We start from the raw sequence: 23695 nt of genomic DNA, 5'->3' as shown, positions 1-23695 counted from the left end.
TTAATTTGAAACATGAAATTAAATCAGAGGGGTCTGCTTCATCAAATTTTGGTTACTTTTTGGTCATAAAAGATAAGCCTATTTAGGATATTTTTAAACTGCTATATTAATACCTTGTTAACTTTCAATTTAAACTAAGCAGCAATTAAATGTAATTATTTAAAAGATTGTACATATTTTTAACCTTTGCTATTGCTTTCATCTTAGCAATAAAAGATTTTAAATTTCAGGTGCTATAAACACTGGGAATTTAAGATGGAAAAGATTGACATCTAGTATAACTAAAATAAATAATAGAAAAACAACAAAAAGGGGTGGGAGAGAGACTGAAGTTTTACACATAGTGTTTTTTGCAAACAAAATAATGAAAGAGCAAAAAGAAATATTTTGAAATATGTCCAAAAAATAGCAATAAATATTTGATACAATCAAACACTAATTTTTATGGTTCTAAGAAAAATGTTAGGAATTTTTATTTTCATAGAAAATGTTATTTTGTTAAAATCAAAACACTGATTTAAAAATTATATTTTAAAACGACTCTGAAGCAACTAATAGTATTCGGAACTGCTAAATTTCTTATCAACAGCAGCATATTTCAAAACTATTTCCTGAAAATTTAAGGCTTTACAGTATTAATCGAATTTAAAAAGAACAGCTAACTGATTGTGATGTAAACTCATTCTAATTCTACATAGTTCCAGTTTCGTTTGACTACAAGCTTGTTAAATCTGAGGCTCCAAAAGCCCTGTGGTTAGTCATCAAACAGTTAACCACGGCTGTGAGACTGGAGAAAGAAACCTGCCTCTTCAATCTCATATCCAATTGTGGAAGTGGAGATGACTGGTGATGCCATCTCTTGATTGTTAAGCTAGTTACTATTGTTCTGTATTAGAGAGAACAATGGTCTACCTAAAAGGTGCTCCTTTACAAATGATCATCAATTTTATGGCATTAAAAGGACAAATGGTGGAAGGCATCCTGCTTCCATACTTAAAAGAAAAAGTTTTAGTTTTGTATAAGATGATCAAGATCACTCTTTTGTCATTAATCATTCAGAAAAAGACATTTTTCATAATAATTGGAACCTTTTGCTGTAAAGGTATAATTTTCTATAAAGTAATCTTAAGCATTATAAACAACAGGGAACACACATATAAAAATCTTCTATGTGCATTTGAGGTTTCCAATCAAGTTATTCAGGATTGAAATGTGTATAGTACATTACAGTGTTTTTTACATTAATTCATCACATAAAGGAAACCATTTTGTTTTTTACTTAATTTGGATTTCATTACATGTTCTTGAAACTATATTTTTAAAAAAATATTACAAAAAGCAGTAAATTTTTATCCTGAAATTTTAATTGTAACAAAAAATAATTTTTCTTTTAAATCAATACAATACAAAATATTTTTGGCTGAAAAATGAAAAACAAACCTTGGCAATAAAAACTGCAATAACAGCAGTTGCTAATTCAGGAGCTGAACTACCAGCAGCCATGAATGTAGCACCAGCAACATCTGATTGTATATTGAGCACTTGAAAGTAAGAAAATATTCACATTATAAATATACTTCTTTTCTCAGCATTTGATAACATCATGATTAAAGCTTTTTTCTTTTTTTTTTTTTAAGCAACATATATTTCCCCCCCCCCTTTCTTTCTTTCTTTTTTTTTCTTTTTTTTTTTTTTTAAGATACAATACTATTTCTATAAAGTCTTTTAATGAGAACTTTTTTTGCAAATACTGGAATTAATACAAATGGAACTCAAAAAGAAAAATAAACTTTGTTATAGCATTTTACAGTTTACAAAAACTTTTGGTGAGGAAAATACCAGGCTTTATTTGCACAATCTGATGGGCTTTAAGAGAAATGCTTTAGGTTTTATTCAATCAATTATTTAACTTCACTATATTTGAGCTAGGATTTAAAATTAAATAACATACTAAGTTAAGTATTTGAAGGGTTCTTGGGAAAATTAAATTCCTAGTGCAGTTTCGCATTGAATAGAGCCCAGGTGTCTCCATCGACAGGAGAAAATGGGTGTCAAAATTCTCGTAATAATGGCATCTGCCAAAAGTGGTACTACATGAAATAAAGGATGTTATACCAGGGGATTGCACTAAGCCTCAGAAGGTAGTGCCTCTAATGCAACCCCATTAGAAAGGTTAAATATTAAGTATGCTGTTTTTGTCATCATTTGCTCTCTCTCTCTGTTTTTCTCACACGTATGTCTACACATAAATGACCATTATATTTTGAACAAACTTTTTAAATGAATTTGTACACAAGCAATTATTTATGGCTTAGTTTCAATACACTGTGAAAGGCCAAAATAGCTCATTATCAATATGTGTGTTAAATATGTTTAAAAAATTTACATCAAGATAAAAAAAAAAAAACCTTTTTTTTTTCAAGTGAATTTATTTCAAATGAATCCTATGATATTCTTTAGACTTCACTATACACAAAATTTATCCCAATTAAAAAGAATAATCTTTTTTCTGGCATCAAAATAGAAAATATATATTTTATGTTTTTAATCAAAATGTTTGAATATTGGAACAAAAAAAATTTAAAGAAAAGTTATGATACACTGCATATTTTTCATTTCATGATAGCAAATCTAATGTCAAAGGTCATGTTTTAAATCATATTACATTGATTCAGAATTGTTAATGATTAAAATCCATTTTATTCAGAATAGGTTTTTTTTTTTAATAAAATTTTTTTTTAATAAAACTTAAAAAGTCAAAATTACACAGCCAGAATAGTCTTTATATTATTTACCATATCATTATCCATTTTTAAATCCTTTCAAAACTCACTGTTAATACCCAATTTAAAATAGATCAATAGACTGTAGTACAATTTTTTTTAAAAGTTAGCACAGCACTTGACATACGTTATGAAAAGGGGGGTTTTGGGTAACAAGACCCACTTTTTGAATGCAGAAAGTTTTGAGTTTCGAATATGCCTGCATTAATCAAGAAATCTGCAAAAAGAGATTCTTGTAACCACATTTTCTTTTACATTTTTGTTCTTTGATTAGTTCTTATCATTTATTTTATCAGCACTAAGGCAACTTTTATCCCAGAAAAAAAAATGTTTCAATGTTAAAACATACTATAGTAACAAATATATTTTGGTTGCTACTTTCTAATGTAGACATGTTGTAAAAATGGGGCTAGCGCCAGTAAAGTCTAGGTCTGCCATTTTGTGGTTTCAGATGAAGCATTTGCCACCCCCCCCCCCCTCTTTCTTTCAACACACCCCTTTAGTAATCCCTGTATTGCCAATACTGCAGTGTGCAGGTAAATGGCAGTATCTGTAGAAATGAGTTTTCGAGATATTTGAAGAAAAGTGTGTTGGATTCAATACTAATAATAGGAAATGTTGGAATTAGACGTTTTTTCTCTCATTTTTTTCAATGAAAACAAAATAAGCAATCTTGTACAATAAAGCTAATGTACAACAGATGACAAAAATGGAAAAAAAATGAAAAATTTGCAGTTACTGCCCTTTACCTGCCGACGGCAGAATACATTAATGTGTTTTTACCTGTATTAATCCCACTGTTCTTTTTTTTTTTTTTTCATTCAATACTCACAGAGTCCCTTTGCCCCTCTGCCTTTCTCAGGAAAATAAACCAATTGTTTTCCAAGTCAAATTTTGTTTAAGATATGGGCAACTGAAGGAAAGTTGGTAAAAAAAAACATTTGCTTTTTCTGCGAACAGTGTGTCATTTAAAAATATAAAAAAAGCTGATGTTATGGCAGAATGAATTAAATTTAAAGAGCAAAGCTCAGGTTATGATATGACACATTTTAGTGTAAAAGTTGCGCTTATCTCCAGCCATAGCTTTACTCCAATTTCTTCTTTAAAAATAAATATAAGTGCTTATTGAAATAGATAAATGCTATTAATGCAACAAAATTTTTACAACTGCTCTTAACTTACCATCACCAAAGAAAAAGCTAAATTGTATATAAAACTACAGCATAATCCATACTAAGCATGGATTATGAAACATTTATTTAATGTTGATTTCTTTTGGTGAAGACTGAAGCCTTACTTCTCTTACTAATCTCAAATGAGGATAGAAATTGGTAGTTTAAAATACATTAATCATTGAAATACACCAATACAAGAGAAAAGATCAAATTAAATATGCTTTCTCTTACTACTAAAAACTACATACTTTTTTAAGTCTATCTTCGCCATTTAAATGTGTATATTACTGCAACAGATCAAAACTGGAGAATGTCAACATTTACCGAAAATTCACCAGAAATATCTCCTTGTTTATAAGCCTAACATTTCACTCTTCTTTTGTCAGATAACCATCTAAATCTGCCATTAAAATAATTTAAAAAATTCTCAAAATACTTACATTTACACATTTTTTCTAGCGAAGGCACAAAATATTCATCGCAAATTATTGAAAGACCTAAAAACATGTATAATGATACAAATATGTGCACTATGAGACCTCCATTTCTCCTGACACCATAGTTCATGAAAGGTTTAGGAAACTGTTCAATGTCAGGAGGTGTGCAGTTTGATTTTTCATCAACAGAACCTAAAAATAAATTTTTATTGGTATTTAGCAACATTAAAAATAAATAAATAAATAAAATAACAACACATAAAAATTCTTCTAAAAAATTCAAACACATATACAAATTCAAATGTGACGATCAGCAACAGGCTCTTGGCCCAGCTAGGCTGGTCCTATTCAATTAATTAGTCTTCCATGAAGATCAATCTAAAGCTATCCACCCCCTTGCTCATTACCAGCTCTTCCAATGAGCTGCTCCAAGTGCCCACAACCTTACTAAGGTAGAAGTTTTTCCTTATTTCCAAGTTAGCCTGAGATTTGAATAACTTTAAACAATGACCCCTCGTCCTGTTTTCCGTGTAAAAATTTAATCCATTAACATCACTCATTTTGATAAATTTAAACAACTGAATCATGTCCCCTCTGATCCTCCTTTTCTCCAGGCTATACATATTAAGCCTATTAAGTCTGGTATCATAATCTAAATCTGAAAGTCCCCTTATTAGTCTAGTTACCCTTCTTTGAACCCCTTTCCAATACACAAATATCTTTCTTCAGATAAGGCGACCAAAACTGCACAGAATACTACAAATGGGGTCTTACTAAACTCCTATATAATAGCAGAAGAACTTTCTTAGATTTGTTTGAAATAGATCTATTGATAAACCCAAGCATTCTGTTGGCTTTATCTCTATGATCAAGAAATACATTTTATGAACAAAAAATAATGCTAAGAAAAATTCTAAAACAAAAAGAATGCCCAAAAATAAGGTTAAATTCCTATAAAGATATCTTCAATGTACAGCAAAGCTATTCCCCACAGCAACACCTTTGATTTTAAACAATATTGCCATGGGCTTTAACAATAAATCTGTTTCGCAAAATTCTAAGGAAGTTCTTTTACCTTTGCATAAAAGTTTGATAAGACCTCATTTAGAATATGCTGTTCAGTTTTGGTCTCCTTATCTTGAGAAAGGGAAGAATTGGAAAGGGTTCAAAGGAAAACTGCAAGGTCAGTAAATGGGCTTTAAAATTTAGATTATGATTCCAGGTTTAGATTGCTTAATATGTATGGTGTTGAGCAAAGGAGAGTAAGAAGGGACATGAGCCAGTGAAAATGGAGGATGTTTATGGGATAAACTTCCATACATATAGCAAAACCAGGGTTCAGGGTTAACTTTTCAAATCCTAAGCTAATCTTGAAATCAAGAAAAATTATAACTTTAACAGGGTTGTACACTAGCATTTGGCATAGTTTACCAGAAGCAGCTATTACTTACAATGGGGTGATTAGTTTCAAGAATTGTCTTGATTTTCATTGGGCATTGATAAACTGGGGATTCAACTACGGACACGTGTTTCTGGGATTCAAGAACCTAGAACAGCAGAAAATCAATGCAAAAAAGTGAGCTTTTGGATGTAAATATATCCAATAAAAGTCTAAAGTTAAAGGCTTTTATCGGATGTTTTTACATCCAAAAGTTTACTTATCTGCATTGAACTGAAACATGTGTCTGCAGTTCTCACCAAATTTGCTCAGTTTAACCTTGTTATATTTTCTTACAGGCTTTTTAACCAAGAATTAATCTTCGTGATTAAAAATTTAAAGAAAGAAAAAATATCCTGTGAAACTGCAATACAATGGTAATAGATAATGGGAGTTTTCATCTAAAATTGGAAATTAATTAGTGAAAGTGAAATATCTTTCAAGTAAGTGAAAGATGCAGAAACAGGAATACAATAAATATTCAGTCAACATTTCATACCACTCAATATTGGGCATATTTAGTAATTTTACTGAACACTTGGTAAGTCAAGTACAAAATACTGAATATTTGATCAAATAATTTTGGCCTTTTAGTGGAGTAAATGAAAACAATCTTTTTTTTTTTATGTCAATTCAAAAATATTAAAAGAAAAAAATATATGTAAGATTGTATTTAACAGCTCATTTATAGAAAAAATTTTATGACCTAAAAGCTGCCTTATGCTGCAAGAATTTACCCCTATCTTAGTATACTTAATGATATAATTTATGAACAGACATATCTCATTTCATTCTTAAACCATAAACGAATTTCATTTTAATAATAAACAAATGAGTGTATGAGCTTCATTCTCTGGTAGAGAATACAGTACCCGCCACTAATAAAATCACTGGATTATAAAATCAGCCACTTTTTGAAATCAAATCTGGAAGAAAAGAATCATTGCAATACCAAAAAATGTTAAAACCAACTTTTAATAAAATCACTATCACCGTTTTATAAAATCAAACTTTTGGACATCATAGGTAAAAAATTGTTAAAGAAGCACCAAGAAGTGAAGAAATCGGTCTCAGAAGATGAGGAAATCTCAGAATCAAATTTGCCTCTTCAATAGATGTCAGAAAAGCGCTTGATAATGTATGATGCACTTTAGAGTTAAGAGGAAAATATACTGTTGAACTTTACAAAACATTTTGTAAACTCTCAAACAATATTGAATCTTTGCTCTCCCAATTCTGTTAAGCAAACAACAATACGCCTATATTTTAAGATCCTTGTGCAAATAATAAAAAAATGTACCTCAGGTTTAATTAAAATGATAACTGCATTTTGAAATACTTAAAACAGAAATAAATGAAGTAAATCAATTCATTTTTAGAGTATTCAAACTTCAAAACCTTTAATTTTTTTGAATGCCGTTTGGTAAAATCAGCCGCTTTATAAAATCAAATGTCCACAGAACGAATGTGATTTTAATAAGAGCTGGGCACTATATCTACACAAAAAGATTCAACAAATACTTCACAAAACATAATGAGCTTTCTGCAATGACATAAAATTGCTGAGAAGAAAATTATGGTTGGGAAAATTTTCCACAAAGAAGGGAACGGTTTTGTTCGTCTTGACCAAATTTTTTGATCGATGTAACATGCATAACATTTTAAGTGTAATTAAAACGCGGTAAGGATTTCATTTTTTGCTAGAAAAGGAGAGAAAGTTCTATGATTTAAAATATTTATCAGTTGCCCTTTTCTATTTTTCCACAAATAAAATGGTTTAGCTGTGATTTTGTCTGTGGTCGTATTAACAGAGTTCAACTGCAATTTAAAATGGGAAACTATCAAAATCCATTAAACTGTAAATTTGTTATGAAGATAGTAAGAGTTTATTTAAATGTTTCATATTTATGATTTCACACACCTTTGGTTTTTATACTCTACATTTATAATTTCTCAGTTGCGAAAATTATTTTAAAAATACTATTTAAAATTCAGTGGTCTTAAAACTGTTTTTTCTTTTCCTTTTTTTTATGGCATAGGATAATCAAAACTTGAAAGACATGGAACTTTTTCTATTTTTGGAGAAAAGGTTACATATGAAAAAAAAAAATTTTTTTTGTTCAAAAATAGCACATGTTGTCTGTCTCATTTTATGTTATCAGCCACTGTGAAATAGACTGAAAAAAGTGATTACTTGCGTGTGACTTGTGAAGGCTAAGAAGTTTCCTATGTAAATATAAAGTTTTTGATTCTTCATCTGTGTCTGCAAGTGTAGATAAGCTTGTAGAGGCCCACGGGAAAAGTGCAGAGTATAAGTAAAAGACAAGGATGCAACACAGGTACAGACATACTAAGGAGGCAACAAGTTCCCTTCGTCGTTTGGCCATGATTGCTAGAAATAAATACAAATACATAATAAAATAAAATGCAATAAAGAGCACAGTGGAAGAATATATGCGGCTAATAAGCGAGTCCGATATATAATCAGCCTTAAGAATTTCCTTTTCTACTTCACACAATTGGGTTTATAGTGACAGTATAAAAAGATTGCTGTTGCTGTTTTTTTTTTTTTTTTTTTTTTTTTTGAACAGTCAAGAAACCCAATACTTGTTGTAGTTTGAAGTTTCTCAAACTAATGTCTATGTGATTGGTGGACTTAGGGTCACATAGTCCATTCATTGCTTTAAATGTAGTTTTTTCATTTTAATTTTATTTATTTATTTATTTATTTTTTTTTGCAGACAATGAAAAATAAAATTGCTCTCATCATCTTGTTTGTTCTCTTATTTTATTTATTTATTTATTTTAGATTTATTTATTTATTATTTATATTTTGCAGAGGTTTTTTTTTTTTTTTTTTGCATTATTTTGTATTGATATTATTATTTTATTTATATAGTTTCAAATACTTAGCTACGGGAATTATGCATAAATATTTTTTTTAAATTGGGGGGCTGACATGGGGAAGAAAATAAATTACAAAAAGTAAAATTTACAGGGGAAGCAAAAAGCGCCAAATTAAGTATCATGGACTGCATGCAAGTGAAATGTTTATCTGGTGCCATTTTGTATCTTAGTACATAAAATTAAGGCTTTTAAATGAAGTTCCAATTTTCCTACTTGACTGCTTTATGACTAGCAAAAGTTTGTAGCTCTTTCTTTTCCTGTGTTTTTACAAGTTATCTAAGAAGAAATTATTCAAAATCTCATAAAATTTTATGTGTTTTGACAATGTCACACTACAGACTCTCTAATGTGGTATTGGTTTAAGCCAGCAAAGTTCACTTAATAGTCAGGTGTTTTTTTTTTTTTCTTTTTTTCAATTTTTAATTCATTATTTTTGCATTTTGAGGGATAAGCTTTAAGATGTTACAACAAAGACATTGATGTTTCTAAATTTGTAAATAAATGAAATAAATGAATACTAAATTAAAAAAAATTAAATAAATTAAAATATAATTAAGCGAGAGGCATTTATTTATCTAGGCTCGATTCTATTTCGATATAATCAAAACATAGATAGGAAAAAATAAAAACAGAAAGAAAAAAAGAAACACTTAAACTGAACTAAGACAATTCCGTAACAATGAAACTTTCAATAAAATAGTAATCAGAGACTGAATCTTTAGACAGAATTTTTTTGGAATATTTTTTTCTTTTTTACTTGTGTATTAAGTTAACCTTTTCTTACTGCAAACTTTGCGTACAGTTTTGAAGATCAAACAATGTCTTACTTACTGACTTGATAAATTAATGTCTCATATATCCCACAGAGGATTCAAATTATTGCCAAAATAAGGCTACAGTAACCAATCGTTAAATTGCACATTCGGAAACATGGCGAATTCCGTGCCTACTGAAAGGAAAAAATAATAATTTTGTAATAAAACTTAGCTTAAAGTGAGATCACTTAAGAAGTAAAACCACTGTATTTCCCAGGAATATTCTTTTCTTCCTTTTTCAGCCAATAATGAAACAGGAATGTATTACAGTTTGAGCTCATTACATTTCAAGAAATAATTATTTAAATTATTTTTTCACCAAAAAAAATTAATTAAAATGTTTTAGATATTTAAATTTTGTCTTAAGCATTTGGTTAGATGATTTTCTTTTACTGTTTTTGCTCAGAAATTCAGCTTGATATAGGGATAGGCTAGATTAATTTTAGATGCACATATCAGTTACTTGAAGGTGAAAGGGATCGCTGTTTTTAATAGCCTGGGTTATATCGCGTTTTCGGATATATCGGGGTTTTTTATTGCAAGTGTGATATAACGACGAGCTACTGTATTAAAAATTGTAGGATGGGGAAAAAAAATCTTTAATCAGAATACAACTAACCTCAAAATAACTCCCTTTTTAAGTGAAAAGATATGTTTAGAAATATGCAAGCTACACGTAAATTTTCCCCACGAAACGAGTGTGTTTATCGATGGAATACTGCTTGCTGTTCTGAAAGTAAAAGATAATGACTCTTATCGTTAATTGAGCACTCAACAAACAACTACAACTCACTAAAATTGATTTGAGATTTTTTTAGAAAAAGTTTTTGTTTCTGAAAAATCAAAAATTTTTCACAACCAAGGATAGCAGTCAGATTTTTACTTTTTGTTATTTATTTGTTTATCTATTTATTTTTTCATTTTTTAAAAGTCCTACAGTTGATTAATCAGATATTTTGTTTATATTAAATATCGCACAAAAAGAATATTCTAAAATCGAAATTAGGAACGTTCCGATGGAAGGTCATTGTGATCCTCCAAAAATGTCCTTATTCGGCAAAATTTGGAGCTCTATTCGGTAAAATTATGATCATTCGGCGAAATCAGAGTTCCATTATCATTCAGCAAATTGAGAATTTCCGCCCTTTCAAAAACTTAAGTTCGGGGCGCCCCTGATCGTATATTTTGAAAGTTACATAATAATATGTGGGGGGGGGGGGATATTCATGCTGGTAAGAAAAGTGAGAAACAAAACTTGGGAGACAATTTTCTTTTCATCTTCATCTTGAATCTTGCAAGTTTATAATAGGAAGTAAAAATGCAATTGCAAAATACAATCGACTCTGGCTACAACGCGATCCGACTTACGCGAAATGGCTATAACGCGATTTTTTCCCCAGTGAAGAATTTTAGATCTAACGTGAATTCCTCGTCCGCAACACGAAAAGTTTCGGAAGGGAATTGCGGTGTGAAAGTATCGGCTTTGTTATTAGCTACTAAATTTTTTTTCCCGTGAATGGACCTTCCTTTACGTTTCAACCCTTTAGCATCACTGAGAGCGGAAGTTCCCACATCGTACTAGTATAAACATCGCTTATACAAATACGTACGTCATTTTCCACTTATTTTTTTCATTCTGAATGTGAATGTTGATGAAATATAATGAATCCTAAAAGCGCTGTTTCATCTAAAGTTTGTGAAATTAAAAGAAAAAGAGAGAGTTTCTGATAATTAAAGAAAAACGAAAGGTTATGAGCATGAACAACTATAAAATGCGTTGAAGGTAGCACGACAATTAGGTAGGAGTGAATTTTCCATACGTACAGTTAAAAGCGAAGAAAAAAAGGAAATCCGTAAAAGTTCACCGAGTAGTTTCTAATGATCAAAAATTATGAAAATGGAAGCTGCTCTTGTATTGTGAATTCAAGAAACCAGGTAGAGGAGTGTTACCATAGATGGAAACGTTATAAAAAAAAAAAAAAAAAACTAGCGAAGCAACTGTATTGTTTACTACTGGTACCCGCACGGCTTTGCCCGTAATAGAAAATTAAAAGATCTTTTAGTTCGCCTGTATATTTACAAATAATGTACGGTGAATTTTCTCGCCAATTGGCTTGTGCCTATGTTACGGTTTCACGTTATGATAATTTCGTAATTTACTCGTCCATCTTACGATAATTTTGTTCTTAAAATTAGAAAAGAAACCACATCGAATTTTCGAAAAATCGCTTCGAGGTGCACACCCCCATGCTACAAACTAACTTTGCCAAATTTCATGAAAATCGGCCGAATGGTCTAGGCGCTATGCGCGTCACAGAGATCCTGACAGACAGAGATCCGGACCGCAGGCCCGGATTTAGGGGAGGGCAGGCGGGGCTACTGCCCCGAGGCCTCCACAACAAAGGGGCCCCCACAATAATTTTTTTACAAACTATCCTAACTTTCACGGGTCAGCAAATTTTACGTTTTTTTCTCCCAGACATCTTTTTTTTTTTTTTTTTTTGTATTTCTACAAAGAATGCCTGCACAAAAATAGTATTATTATCGGTATATCAGAAAGCCCTGATTGCAAAGTACCCATTTACTATCATTTTTTTTTATTTGATAGAGCATTTCAGTGGCAATATTTTTTTTTTTTTTATTCGTTTAATTTGTACCTACGAGTTAAAGACAAATAAAGAAAGTAAAAAAAAATCCGAAAAATGGTTAACTTTGCAGGTCATCCTTACAACTTCTCGCTTCTTGAGCTCAAAATTTTTAAGAAATATGTGACGAAATGTCTTGAATGGAAATTTTTTAAATCGAAAATATCGGATATATACATATGTATCCAAATATTCGGATATATATAAAAGTATAGGATATTTTCGAAAATATGATGATGTTTTCGAACCCTGATTAGGGGCTTCCACTCCTTCGTTGCCCCGGAGCCTCCACACTTCCAAATCCGGCCCTGCCGGACCGAGAGAGATCCAGACAGAGAGACTTTCAGCTTTATTATTAGTAAAGATAAAGATTTAAAAATTTGTAAGAATAACGGTTTCGTCATGCAGCATAAATCATTATCATCTTCACTTTTTTAAGTTACAAATATCAGTACTGGATCCTGGATATACTATACATTACAACTATAGTGCATTTGTTTTTCTTACTACATACTATACGTACCGTCCTGGATTATTTTATATCTTTCTTTCCCATTGATCATTGATTTTGTGCATCGTAGCACTATTTTGGGTTGAATAAAACGGTTTTTTTTAATACAAATAAAAATTCAGGTTTTTATGTAAGAAACAGTAATGTATAGATGAGAAATGATTTTTAAGTTTTAGGTGGTGTTTAATAGTGTTTAAAATAATTGGATTACATTTATAAAAGTTTTTACACATACCTTTCGCCACAACGCGAAATTTCGACTCACGCGAGGGGTCTTGGAACGCATCCCTCGCTTAAGTCGGGATTCTACTGTATCTAAATGCAACGTAGAAGTAGTAGGCAAATTGCCGCTATGTTACAAATTTAGAACTAAACATTCTGAAATTAGCCTTTGAAAATAATTGTAAACTCCCCCCCCCCCCCCGTGAGCACCTCTGCTCGACGAGAATCACGAAAACAACCCTGAATTTCTGCCCTTTACTAAATGTAGAACGATAAATAATTTCAGAAAAAACAAATCAAATTTGTAGTAATTTAAAATACTTAATAATAATAAATTTAAAACTATTTAAATTCACCTAACTAAAAATAACATACCTGTATCCTTCTTAGCTTAAAATCTACTTCTACCATTTAACTGATAAGCATAGCAGATCAAACTGGTAAGTGACGATTATTTCGAATGTTTACTTTTCAGCATACACCAGACGACTGAAAAGTGACTATTCAGCAAACATTATGTTACAACCTCAGTTTCAATTGTCGCAACGTTTTAAAAGAATTTGCAGCGGTAAAAATCTGACCAGAATTTTCGTTTGAAAAAAGCTACAAGAGCAAAGATTCTCAAAATACACTCTACATTATAGTGGCGAATTTACCATGTCGCAATAGTGATGAACCCCACGACATAACAGCCCCGAAAGAGATCCAAAATTGTACATTCAAAAATATTTACGTTAGATAAAGGGACCATCAAAAAAATGCGAGGGACACCCAAATGTACAAATCGAGTCGTCAAAAAAGACTATACAAGATAACAATTTATTCAGAAAAAACTATGAAGAAAATCAATTTCTCATGCAGGGGTGTTTGTAATCCGAAAATTCCGCAAAATTTTGGGTTGCCAATTCCGAAAATTTTGAGCTGACAACACATTTTAAAACTGAAAAGAGAAAAAAAACTTTTAAAATGGTAATTTTCAATGATCTCAATGATTTTTGTATGCCTATTTGAAGAGTTTTTTTTACGGAGGGGGGGGGGGGGGGGAGAGTTGAGCTTCCTTATAGTTTTCGAAAATTTCACACTGTCTTCAGAAAATTTCACTTGAGTTTACTTGCACCTTTGTTCTCATGTCCTTTTAGGGTTCGTCCGCAAATAATGTGCGCTTTGAAAGCGAAGAGGGCTATGAAATTCTGACTGTTTGAGACAATGGGAGGGAGTGAGAAACAAGAAGTGTTATAGTATCACATATTTTAATAATAACATTATTTTATTAATAATAATAACAGTATAACAAGGGGAGGGGCTGAAGTGAAATGTGACACTTTGTGCCAAATAGAAAGAAGGGGTCAAATATGGGGGGGGGGGAGCGACATCATTTACGGAGAGCCACTTAGACAAAATATTTTTTATTGAATTTTCAATGGAATTCACTTTGATTTAAGTTCAGTATTTTAATGACAAAATTAAAAAAAAAGAGGATTCTTTTTTAAATATTACACGACATACATCATACAAATTTAGCATCCGAGATATTTGAGGTGATGTAAATTGGAAGGGGTGATCAAATGGATAACCAAAAGCTAAAAAACGGTTATGTCTGAATTCAGACAGAATGTGAACCAAAAAACTAAATGTATAATAAACGCAAACTAAACGAATTTAAATGAAATCAGAGAAATAATAATGCAACGAATAATGATATATTGCCTGTCTAAAATTCTAACAAAAGACACTCAAACATTAAAACTAATTTAGTAGTAATGATTATTAATGTTGACAACGTTTTTATTTACTTAAAAACAACATACGATATTAACAAAAAATGTGGACAAATATTTAAATAAATACAGTAATACTCAATACAATACCGAAAATTAAAGCAACGAATAACTCATATAAAACACGAAAATACACATTTAGGTAATACACATAAATGTACACGACAAGATTTAAAGTAAGACAGACAGAACATTAACGATGCAACAAATAGTGCTTTACCAAGTCGAGTAAAATGCGACCGAATTTACAAAATAAATCCAACAGCTGTGAAACCTGATAGTTAACAAAATTCTAACTTGTGACTCACAGCAATTAGTAGCTGTATCCTAACCTGCTCTTTTCGCTTGAAATAGTGAGCTAAATGAAAAAAACCCATCAAAATAAACAGAAATGAAAACAAATAAATGATTTAATTATTTTCACATCATTATTTTTTCATGAACTATTGACTTTTGCTATAGGCGAAGAAATATTGCAGTCGTTGACTTGTTTATTGTTCACCTGTTACATTGACATGGCAAATATTTAATCAGTTGTATATTTTTAACTGTGACATGAGCTTACAAAACAAACATATTAATAAATTGTAACCCAACTGAACAAACAACAATTAAGGATTAATGTCGCTTTATGACGCTGAACCTTCATAGATATTAGTTCACCTTCTTGGTAATAATAACTACAAGAAATTAAAAACGAGGAAAAATCTGACCGAGGCCCGGAATTGAATTTTCCCCTCACCAATCCCCCGCCTCTCAAAATATTTTATTTTAAACTAAGGCAATACACACAGCAAAGTTAAAAACGAGAACAAACGTTGTACCATCAAAGGTTATTCAATCGAAAATTAATTTCTTTGGAAAAAAATAGGTGTGCAGAGAGTGTAATGTCTTTTTTTTTTTTTGGTCTTTTCTGTAATTTTTAAAAATCGATTGAGCTTGTTTTGATATTAAACATCTCAAATATCTGCTAAGGGTTAGGGGGTCATTCATTAATTACGTAAGAATGATTTTGGCAATTTTTGACCCCCCCTCCCCCTGTAAGGGGTCGTAAGATTTTTCAAACCCCTCCCCTCTATTCTTTCGTAAGATTCCACTTCGTTCTTCAAATAAATAAATAAATAAAATATAAAAAAAAATAAATAAATAAAATAAAATAATAATAAATAAATAAATAAAAAATAATAATAACAAACTTTACATCACTGGAATCGTTAATAAATTCACTATTACTATTTGTAAAAATTATTTACTAAAATGTGTGAATCTCTTTTAAATGTTTTTTCGACTTTTTTTTTTCTTTTTGCAATGCGATATTTTTTTATGATGCGATACTAATTGAAAATAAAACATGCCAGATATAGTGTGATTCTTTTATTATATTTTACATTATTCATTCTTTGTAAAAACAAGTAAAAATTAGCTCATCCTAATGCGTTTTTTTTACCTCCCAGACGTGTGAAAATAGAAGAAATAGATCTATGCCAAATCACTTGACCGCGCGATTTCTAATGTAAAATATCAACTTGGAAAATATTACGTAAGAATGGGTTTGACCCGCCTTCCTCAAAGTTAGAGCATGTAGAGATTGTTTCCAAGCCCCCTCCCCCTAGGGACCTTACGTAATTAATGAATGCCCCCCCCCTATTCCAAATCGTTTTGCGGGGAGAGAACTTTTAATTGCAGCTGTTTCGAAATTGAGCAGTAATTCGACGATCACCCGCAGATAGTAAAATGCGAGGTTTCAATGTATCTCAGCTAATGAATGTAGCTAATTGAAAAATTTCGCCACTGATATGAGCCCGTATGTATCCGAGGGGCAGAGCAGTATGATTGCATTTCCGCCCTTACTCAGCAATATAATCTTGCTTCGTGGTTTTGTAATCAACTATGCAACCCAGAAGTTTGCACACGCTTAAAAAATTAAACTGCATTTACTTATAAATGCACAAATGTAAAAGAGATACAGAAATTAGAAATAAAAAATTCAGGTGTCATCATGACGTTTAGATTAAGATCTCCAGGAGTCAAAATATTTTCTTTATCTGCTTTATCTTTACTTCTTTATCTTTTCTAATAATAAAGCTGAAAGTCTCTCTGTCTGTCAGGATCTCTGTGACGCGCATAGCGCCTAGACCGTTCAGCCGATTTTCATGAAATTTGGCACAAAGTTAGTTTGTAGCATGGGGATGTGCACCTCGAAGCGATTTTTCGAAAATTCGCTGTGATTCTTTTTCTATTCCAATTTTAAGAACAAAACTATCATAAGATGGACGAGTAAATTACGAAATTATCATAACGTGGAACCGTAACATAGGCACAAGCTAATTGGCGAGATACGAAATTATCATAACGTGGAACCGTAACATGGGTACAAGTCAATTGGCGAGAAAATTCACCGTACATTATTTGTAAATATACAGGCGAACCAAAAGACCTTTTTAATTTTTCTATTACGAGCAAAGCCGTGGGGGTATCACTAGTTACTAATTAAAGCTCAAAGTTAGTCGGGATATCTGTCGAGATGTCTCTCTGTGACGCGCATAGCACCTAAACCGTTCGGCAGATTATCACGAAATTTGGCAGAGAATTAGTTTGTAGCATGAGGGTGTGCACCTCGAAGCGATTTTTCGAAAATTCGATTTTGTTCCTTTTCTATTCCAATTTTAAGAACATTTTACCGAGCAAATGATCATAACGTGGACGAGTTAATTACCAAATTATCATAACATGGAACCGTAGCATGGGCGAGCAAATGAATATAGCAAATTGGCGAGAAATTCATCATCTATTATTTGAAAATATACAGGCGATACAAATGACCTTTGAATTTTCTACTACAGGCAAAGCCGTGCGGGTATCGCAAGTGAAAAATAAAGGTGCAAATTTGAATAAATTATAGATGCAAGAGGCTACATTAAAATAAATAAATAAATTAAAAAAAAAAAAACGTAAATTAGAAATAATAGAAACATGCAGTTCTAAATCTCAGGATTAAAATTAAAAAAAATCATTTTATTACTTCATGTCAATTGCAAGTTGTGATCACTATGAGCTGCAGTGGTGGATACTAGGGGAGGGTCATGGGGAGTCATTATTCCGCCCCTCCCGCCATTAACCATCCACAATAATATCCGTCCACATTGTGTTCAAGCACTGCATAAACAAAACGATTTCAGTTGTCTTTTCAATTCATTAAATATTTTTGGAAGTAACTTTTTGAAATTTCATCTTTCATTGCTTATGAAATTAATCTGCACCGTTTGTTCCAATACGAAGCCCTATTCCTGACCGATTTCGTACTTTTTATTGAAACCCAAGCATTTTGAGAAATTTTTTGCGCCCGAAACCGTAGGTTCGTTAGGGGGGAGGGGTATCAAGGTTCAGCATCGCCCCCCCTAAAAATGGTAGTCTGTATCGGCCCTTGATGAGATCTAAAAATGAGTTGAGGGGGGGGGGGGGGGACAAAAAGATAGAAACCGTGCAAAATTTTTAAGCATCACGTTTGGGGCCTAGGGTTGGAAATCTGGGCGGGAAAATGATAATAAAAAGTGATGATAAAAGTTATTGTCGTTCTCCCCATTTTGAAACTCATGCCTCTTCAGTTTTTCTTTTTCTTAAAATAATTTTAAAATCCAATCAAAGCATGATTTAAAGAGAAAATAAATAAATAAAAATAGTGATAAAAACAAACGACGATAAGAATTGCAAGTGTCATTAATAAAAGGCTGAAAAATAAATGAAAGAGAAAAATGAATTTTCTACTTATCAAGAACAAACATTTTTTTTTTTTGCTATCGCAAAAAAAAAAAATGTTTGTTCTTGATAAGTATGTCTAGTATTGATAAGTAAGTATAAGAAATGTCATCCCCCAGGTGCATTAACGAATGTTTATGTTAATTTTCTAAAGAAAGAAGTAGTGATACAAACAAACACACAGCAAAAAGAGTGAAAATTTCAAGTGTCATTAAGGTTCATAATTTAAAAAAAAAAATAAAATTAAAAAACACTTTAAAAGAGAAAAAAAATTCCCACTTATTAAAAAAGAAAAAAAAAGTAGTTTTCGCTTCTCCCAGATGCATTTAAGAAACGTTTAAATTAAGTTAAAAACAAATGAGAGAGAGAGAGAAAGAAAAAGAAAGATAACCCGTACTGATTTTAAGAACAAACAAACCTTTTTCGCTTTTTCCTAATGCATTACAGAATGTTTATATTTAGTTTACAGTTATTATCATTTTAACAAAACTCTTTTTTGACAATCCTAATTCAAAAACAAGGAACAAAGATATTTCATTGCGTCATGAGGTGGTTTATCTCATCTTTATCTATAGTTTCGTATGATATCACAAGAAATCAGAACATATTCAGAATACACATGAAATCAATGCAAACCTTACTGAGCATTGCAATTAGCATTTTTGTAGAGGGCAAAATAATTTAAAAATTAAATGCTATGTCTAAGAGCCCGTCTACATTGACCCAAAAGTCGCTCATCAGAAGTGCAGTCAAGGAGGCAGGGGTGCCCCCCCCCTAGAGCAAGCGCCCCCCTCCCAAATGTCGCAAAGCCTACCCCCAAAAGTAAGAGCCCCCTCCAAAAGTGAAAAAATTCCCTCAAAACACCCCCCCTAAAAGTGTCAATGGCGCAGCCTGTGCAATGACCCCCCCCCCCCCGGTGAGCGCCCCTACGAAGAGGGATGCGTTCCAAGTCCCTTCGAGGAAGTCAAAATTTTGAGTTTTGTAACAAAAAAAAAAAAAAAGATATGTTATGCAACTTTCCAGTTTTTAATTTCAAATATTAAATAGCATTAAACGAGCTAAAAAAGAAAAAACAATCGCGCAGCACAACAAACAACAATTCCTGATGTAGAATAGTCCAATTTCCTTTTCCGATTCATTCATAAATAAGAATGCTAAATAAAAATTGTGCTTTCCTTTTAATTGATTTCTGTTATTTTATACCAAGGAACTAAACGAGTTAAAACAGCTGAATATAGTTCACACGAAAGCACAGAGAAAAATCACAACTATGAAAAAACCTGGTGTGTTGAATTTCTGTATAGAATCCCGCTTTGTAATTATTATTATTACTATGGGTTAAAATTCGGTGAGAAAAGTTTCATTTAGGCTTTTAGGTTAATGAACATATATTCAACTGATAGGCTGACCCTTTTTGGAGGCTGAAGGGGGACGAGAGGGGAATAAGTGAACATCGTTTTCAGAAATTCATAACATTGTAAAAATCTTTATAATTTGGTACATGACAATAAAATCGTTTGAACTTATTGTATACGCATTTATTCATTCTCCTAAAGGGATAACTTTGGAGTTCTGCATTTCTTTTTTTTTTTTTTGGGGGGGGGGGGGGAGAGGATGTAAAACAATGCAGCAAATGAACACGTATAAAGTGGGCGAACACATTTTCTATTCGTTTCCATTCTGTAACTACATAGAAAAAAAGTCACTGCTGCTCAGTGTCTGCTCAGCAAAAATACTTTTGAAACCTTATTAAAAAAAAAAAAAGTTTACTAGGTTGTGTTCATTAACTGGATCTCCCCTACTTCATTTCAATTTTTAAATTATTAAATGTAACAAAATGGTACATTAGTAATAAACAAAATCTTACGAAATCCAGTTCGATAAAACAGCAACACACATTCAGGTCTTCATTGATGGCGAAAGTAGTTCCTGGAAATTCTACGAAATTTCAAAGAAAAATTACATCAAAGGAGAGCGGCAACGCGAACAGAACAACCCTGTAAGCGCATAAATATCCCAGCTGAGAAAATAATTTAACAATGATAAAGTATAAATATCAGTTGATGCACCTTGAGGTTAAATACACATCTAAGTCCATTATTTCACAAAATATGAAACTACAACTTCAAACAAAAGAATGGCAAATTTTTAATAGAAATTGAGAGTGTACAGGTTGCATTTAACAACAGGATAGCTTTGAAGCACCTGTTGATATATTGGGTACACATAGATGTCGATGAAAAATCCAAGAAAGAAAACAGAAACTAGTTGAAACCAGATAACGCAGAGAAGTCCTCAGCCATTTTACCGCAGTTAGAGAATATACTTCAAACGTCGGCTATAAAAACCAATTCTATATCAATAAAAGAAAAACGATACAGTAAAACCTGTAAAGTTGACCACCCTTGTAAGTTGATTACCTGTCTATGTTGACCACCAATATGCACCAAATTTGGCTGAGAATCATATAACAAACCCTTTGTAAGTTGACCACCTGTCTAAGTTGACCACTTAAGTACTGCACCGCAAGTGGTCAACTTACACAGGTTTCACTGTATTAGGATTTGAAAAAAAAAAAAAAAAAAAAACAGGGCCGGATAGTGCAACGGTGTCGTCCAAATTCTTCCACACTTCTGGTATACCCGAGGGACTAGGGGGAGCAAACAATAGCGCTTATTGCAGTCGAAGAGCTCCAGCCATACCTCCTGTGGGGTTTGAGGGGTGAAAGCAGTTTGAAAATACCAAGCTGTTCTTCCTGTTCTTTTCCCATTAAGTCCCACTCTTTTAAAAGTTTCTACTATTGAAAATGAAATTGGCGAATTCTTGACGTCTTAAAGGGTTGCCCACTCTTAAGCAGGGATGTGTGAAAAGAAAAGAGAGAAAAAAAAAAGCACGTGAGTTCAGTTTCTACGATTTCAAAATGACGGACGTATTATTTATTCAATCTAACCTATTTAAGACGAAACTGTTTGAAATTTAAAACATATTTACTTGCTACCTATCCTATTTTTGTTTGAATAAAAGAATTTCGCTTAAAGAAAAGATTGTGTACCATTCTCTGCTCTAAAAGTTTTTGTGTTCGAATTTCAAATGCTAGTGAAAAAGAAAAAAGCTTGCAAAAGTGCTTATAAACTAAATCACAGAATGCTCAAAAAACTGCATTATTTAAAATTTTTAAAATGACCCATAAGTAATGAAATGTTTTTGACAAAACTTTAACTTTATAACATTTAGGGACTTTAGGGTGGGGGCACAGGGTTCCGAGCCTCCCCCTACCGGGAATAATTTAACAATACCATTAACTATTTTTCAATATACTAGGGAGCTCTGCCCCCTGCTCGCTAACGCTGACCAAGCCCCGAAGGTTGCTTCGCAATCTTATTTGATTCGCAACGATTTAAAACGTCATTATAAAGAAACAGGTTAAAAATGCATTATGGGCCGAGGCCTTCGAGATAGGAAGGCCATCCAACTAGCAAATGACGTCATCGTTTGTCGATCCACAATGATATTGGGAAGTGAGCACTTCGATTAATATTTTGGTTAAATAAAACTATTTGGTTTATTTATTATTGACTTCTGTTATTTTAGTAGCATTACAAGTTCTACTTTTTCATTTGAAAACATAAAAAGGAACCGATAATCATACATTAAAAAATACACTGAGCTTAATTCATTATATTTGACATAAAAACATTTATAAGTATTACAAAGTATTCAAATAACTAAACACGATTTTATTTTACAATCATGTTAAAACAAAGTGATAAATAAACAAAGTTTTATTTTTCATTGGAAATTGTTTTTTAACTAATCGCATTTTAACTACTCGTATACTGTATTGAAACATTAAGTCTTAAGAAGTATTCAAATAAATAAATGAACTTTCATTTTACAATTACATCAAAACAAAAAATAATATTACTATTGTATTTGAATAAGAATTAAATGAAATTTTAAAAAATAAATAAACATTTTTACTTAAGAAAACGGGAAACATGACTGCAATATGTTTCAAAGACATAACATCAAATTAAAGTACATAATACCATATTATTAATGTTAACTTAGCTGAGCAAATTTATGCTTTTCAAAAGACGTGAATGCTTGGGTGCCATCCCCCAAAGTAGACGGTCCCTACCCCCTTCAATTATGAAAACTTCAAAAAAAAAAAAAAAAAAACCCAAAACATCTCCATCTCCCTTAAAATTTCAAGGGCACAGTTTTTTTATAACTATAGCCGTTGAAAAGCTATCATTACTATGAGACTATGATTCCGACCCCCCCCCCCCCCCTTCGGTGGGCACTCTCGAAAAATTACACAGGAATTCAACTTGAAAAACGTTAATTAAAGAATGTATAATACAACATCATGAATACTGTATGTTGTACATCCAAAAAATGTATTCAATATCTAAACAGCCTTTTTTTTTTTTTGGAATTCGGCTACTTTTTCATTTTTAGCTTTTTCTGCTGCTAATGATTCTTGTGTGTGGGGGGGGGGGGGCTTTAATAGTTCATCATTTTAGGCTTTTGAAAAATTATTTTAAAAAGCATTAATTGATGACAAAGTAACCTTTTTCAAAAAACTTTTCATAGAATGACCATTTTACCAACTTTCTTTAATACTTAAAACCTCATATATGTTAAATTTAGATCAACATTTTGCTGAGTATGCTCTTTTAGGAAATCAATGTGACAGTTTTGTGACAGGGGGAAGGGAGGGGATAATAAGAAGTGTGACATCACGCGTTGTTTATAACAATATGCTCATGTTGAACAGCGTTACATGTAACAAGGAGGAGGGGGGGAATTTGTTCAAAAGTTTGCATGGTTTGGGGTCAAAATGTCGCCACCGAAATGTCGCGGGACAAAATGTCGCGGCCAAAATGTCGCCGGGCCGAAATGTCGCTTGTCCAAAATGTCGCCAGGCCAAAATGTCGCCGGTCCAAAATGTCGCTTGTCCAAAATGTCGCCAGGCCAAAATGTCGCCGGGCCGAAATGTCGCCAGTCCAAAATGTCGCCGGGCCAAAATGTCGCCTGTCCAAAATGTCGCCGGTCCAAAATGTCGCCGGTCCAAAATGTCGCCGGTCCAAAATGTCGCCGGGCCGAAATGTCGCCGGTCCAAAATGTCGCCGGGCCAAAATGTCGCCGGGCCAAAATGTCGCCTGTCCAAAATGTCGCCGGGCCAAAATGTCGCCGGGCCAAAATTCGCTCATTCAGTTGGT

General features: G+C 32.2%; 1 protein-coding gene across 6 annotated transcripts in view; it reads right to left on the bottom strand.

The window, feature by feature from the left end:
* Positions 1-23695, bottom strand: part of LOC129225761 (probable sodium/potassium/calcium exchanger CG1090) — a 63084-nt gene that overhangs the window by 20040 nt on the left and 19349 nt on the right. For 2 of the 6 annotated variants that reach the window (XM_054860265.1, XM_054860264.1), the window contains exons 1-4: positions 20335-20474; positions 8028-8225; positions 4399-4587; positions 1441-1541 (exon numbers count right to left, since the gene is read on the bottom strand). In XM_054860265.1, the coding sequence (XP_054716240.1) occupies positions 1441-1541; positions 4399-4587; positions 8028-8220 (483 nt within the window). In that variant the 5' untranslated portion in view covers positions 8221-8225; positions 20335-20474. Of the gene's footprint in view, positions 1-1440; positions 1542-4398; positions 4588-8027; positions 8528-20334; positions 20475-23695 lie in introns of those variants that run through there. The other 4 variants (XM_054860266.1, XM_054860263.1, XM_054860261.1 and 1 more) reach the window with 2 other exon arrangements.

Source organism: Uloborus diversus, chromosome 7 (assembly GCF_026930045.1).
Source record: "Uloborus diversus isolate 005 chromosome 7, Udiv.v.3.1, whole genome shotgun sequence".
In the NCBI taxonomy this organism is placed as follows: Eukaryota; Metazoa; Arthropoda; class Arachnida; order Araneae; family Uloboridae; genus Uloborus; species Uloborus diversus.
This window is presented reverse-complemented; position numbering and strand designations above follow the sequence as displayed.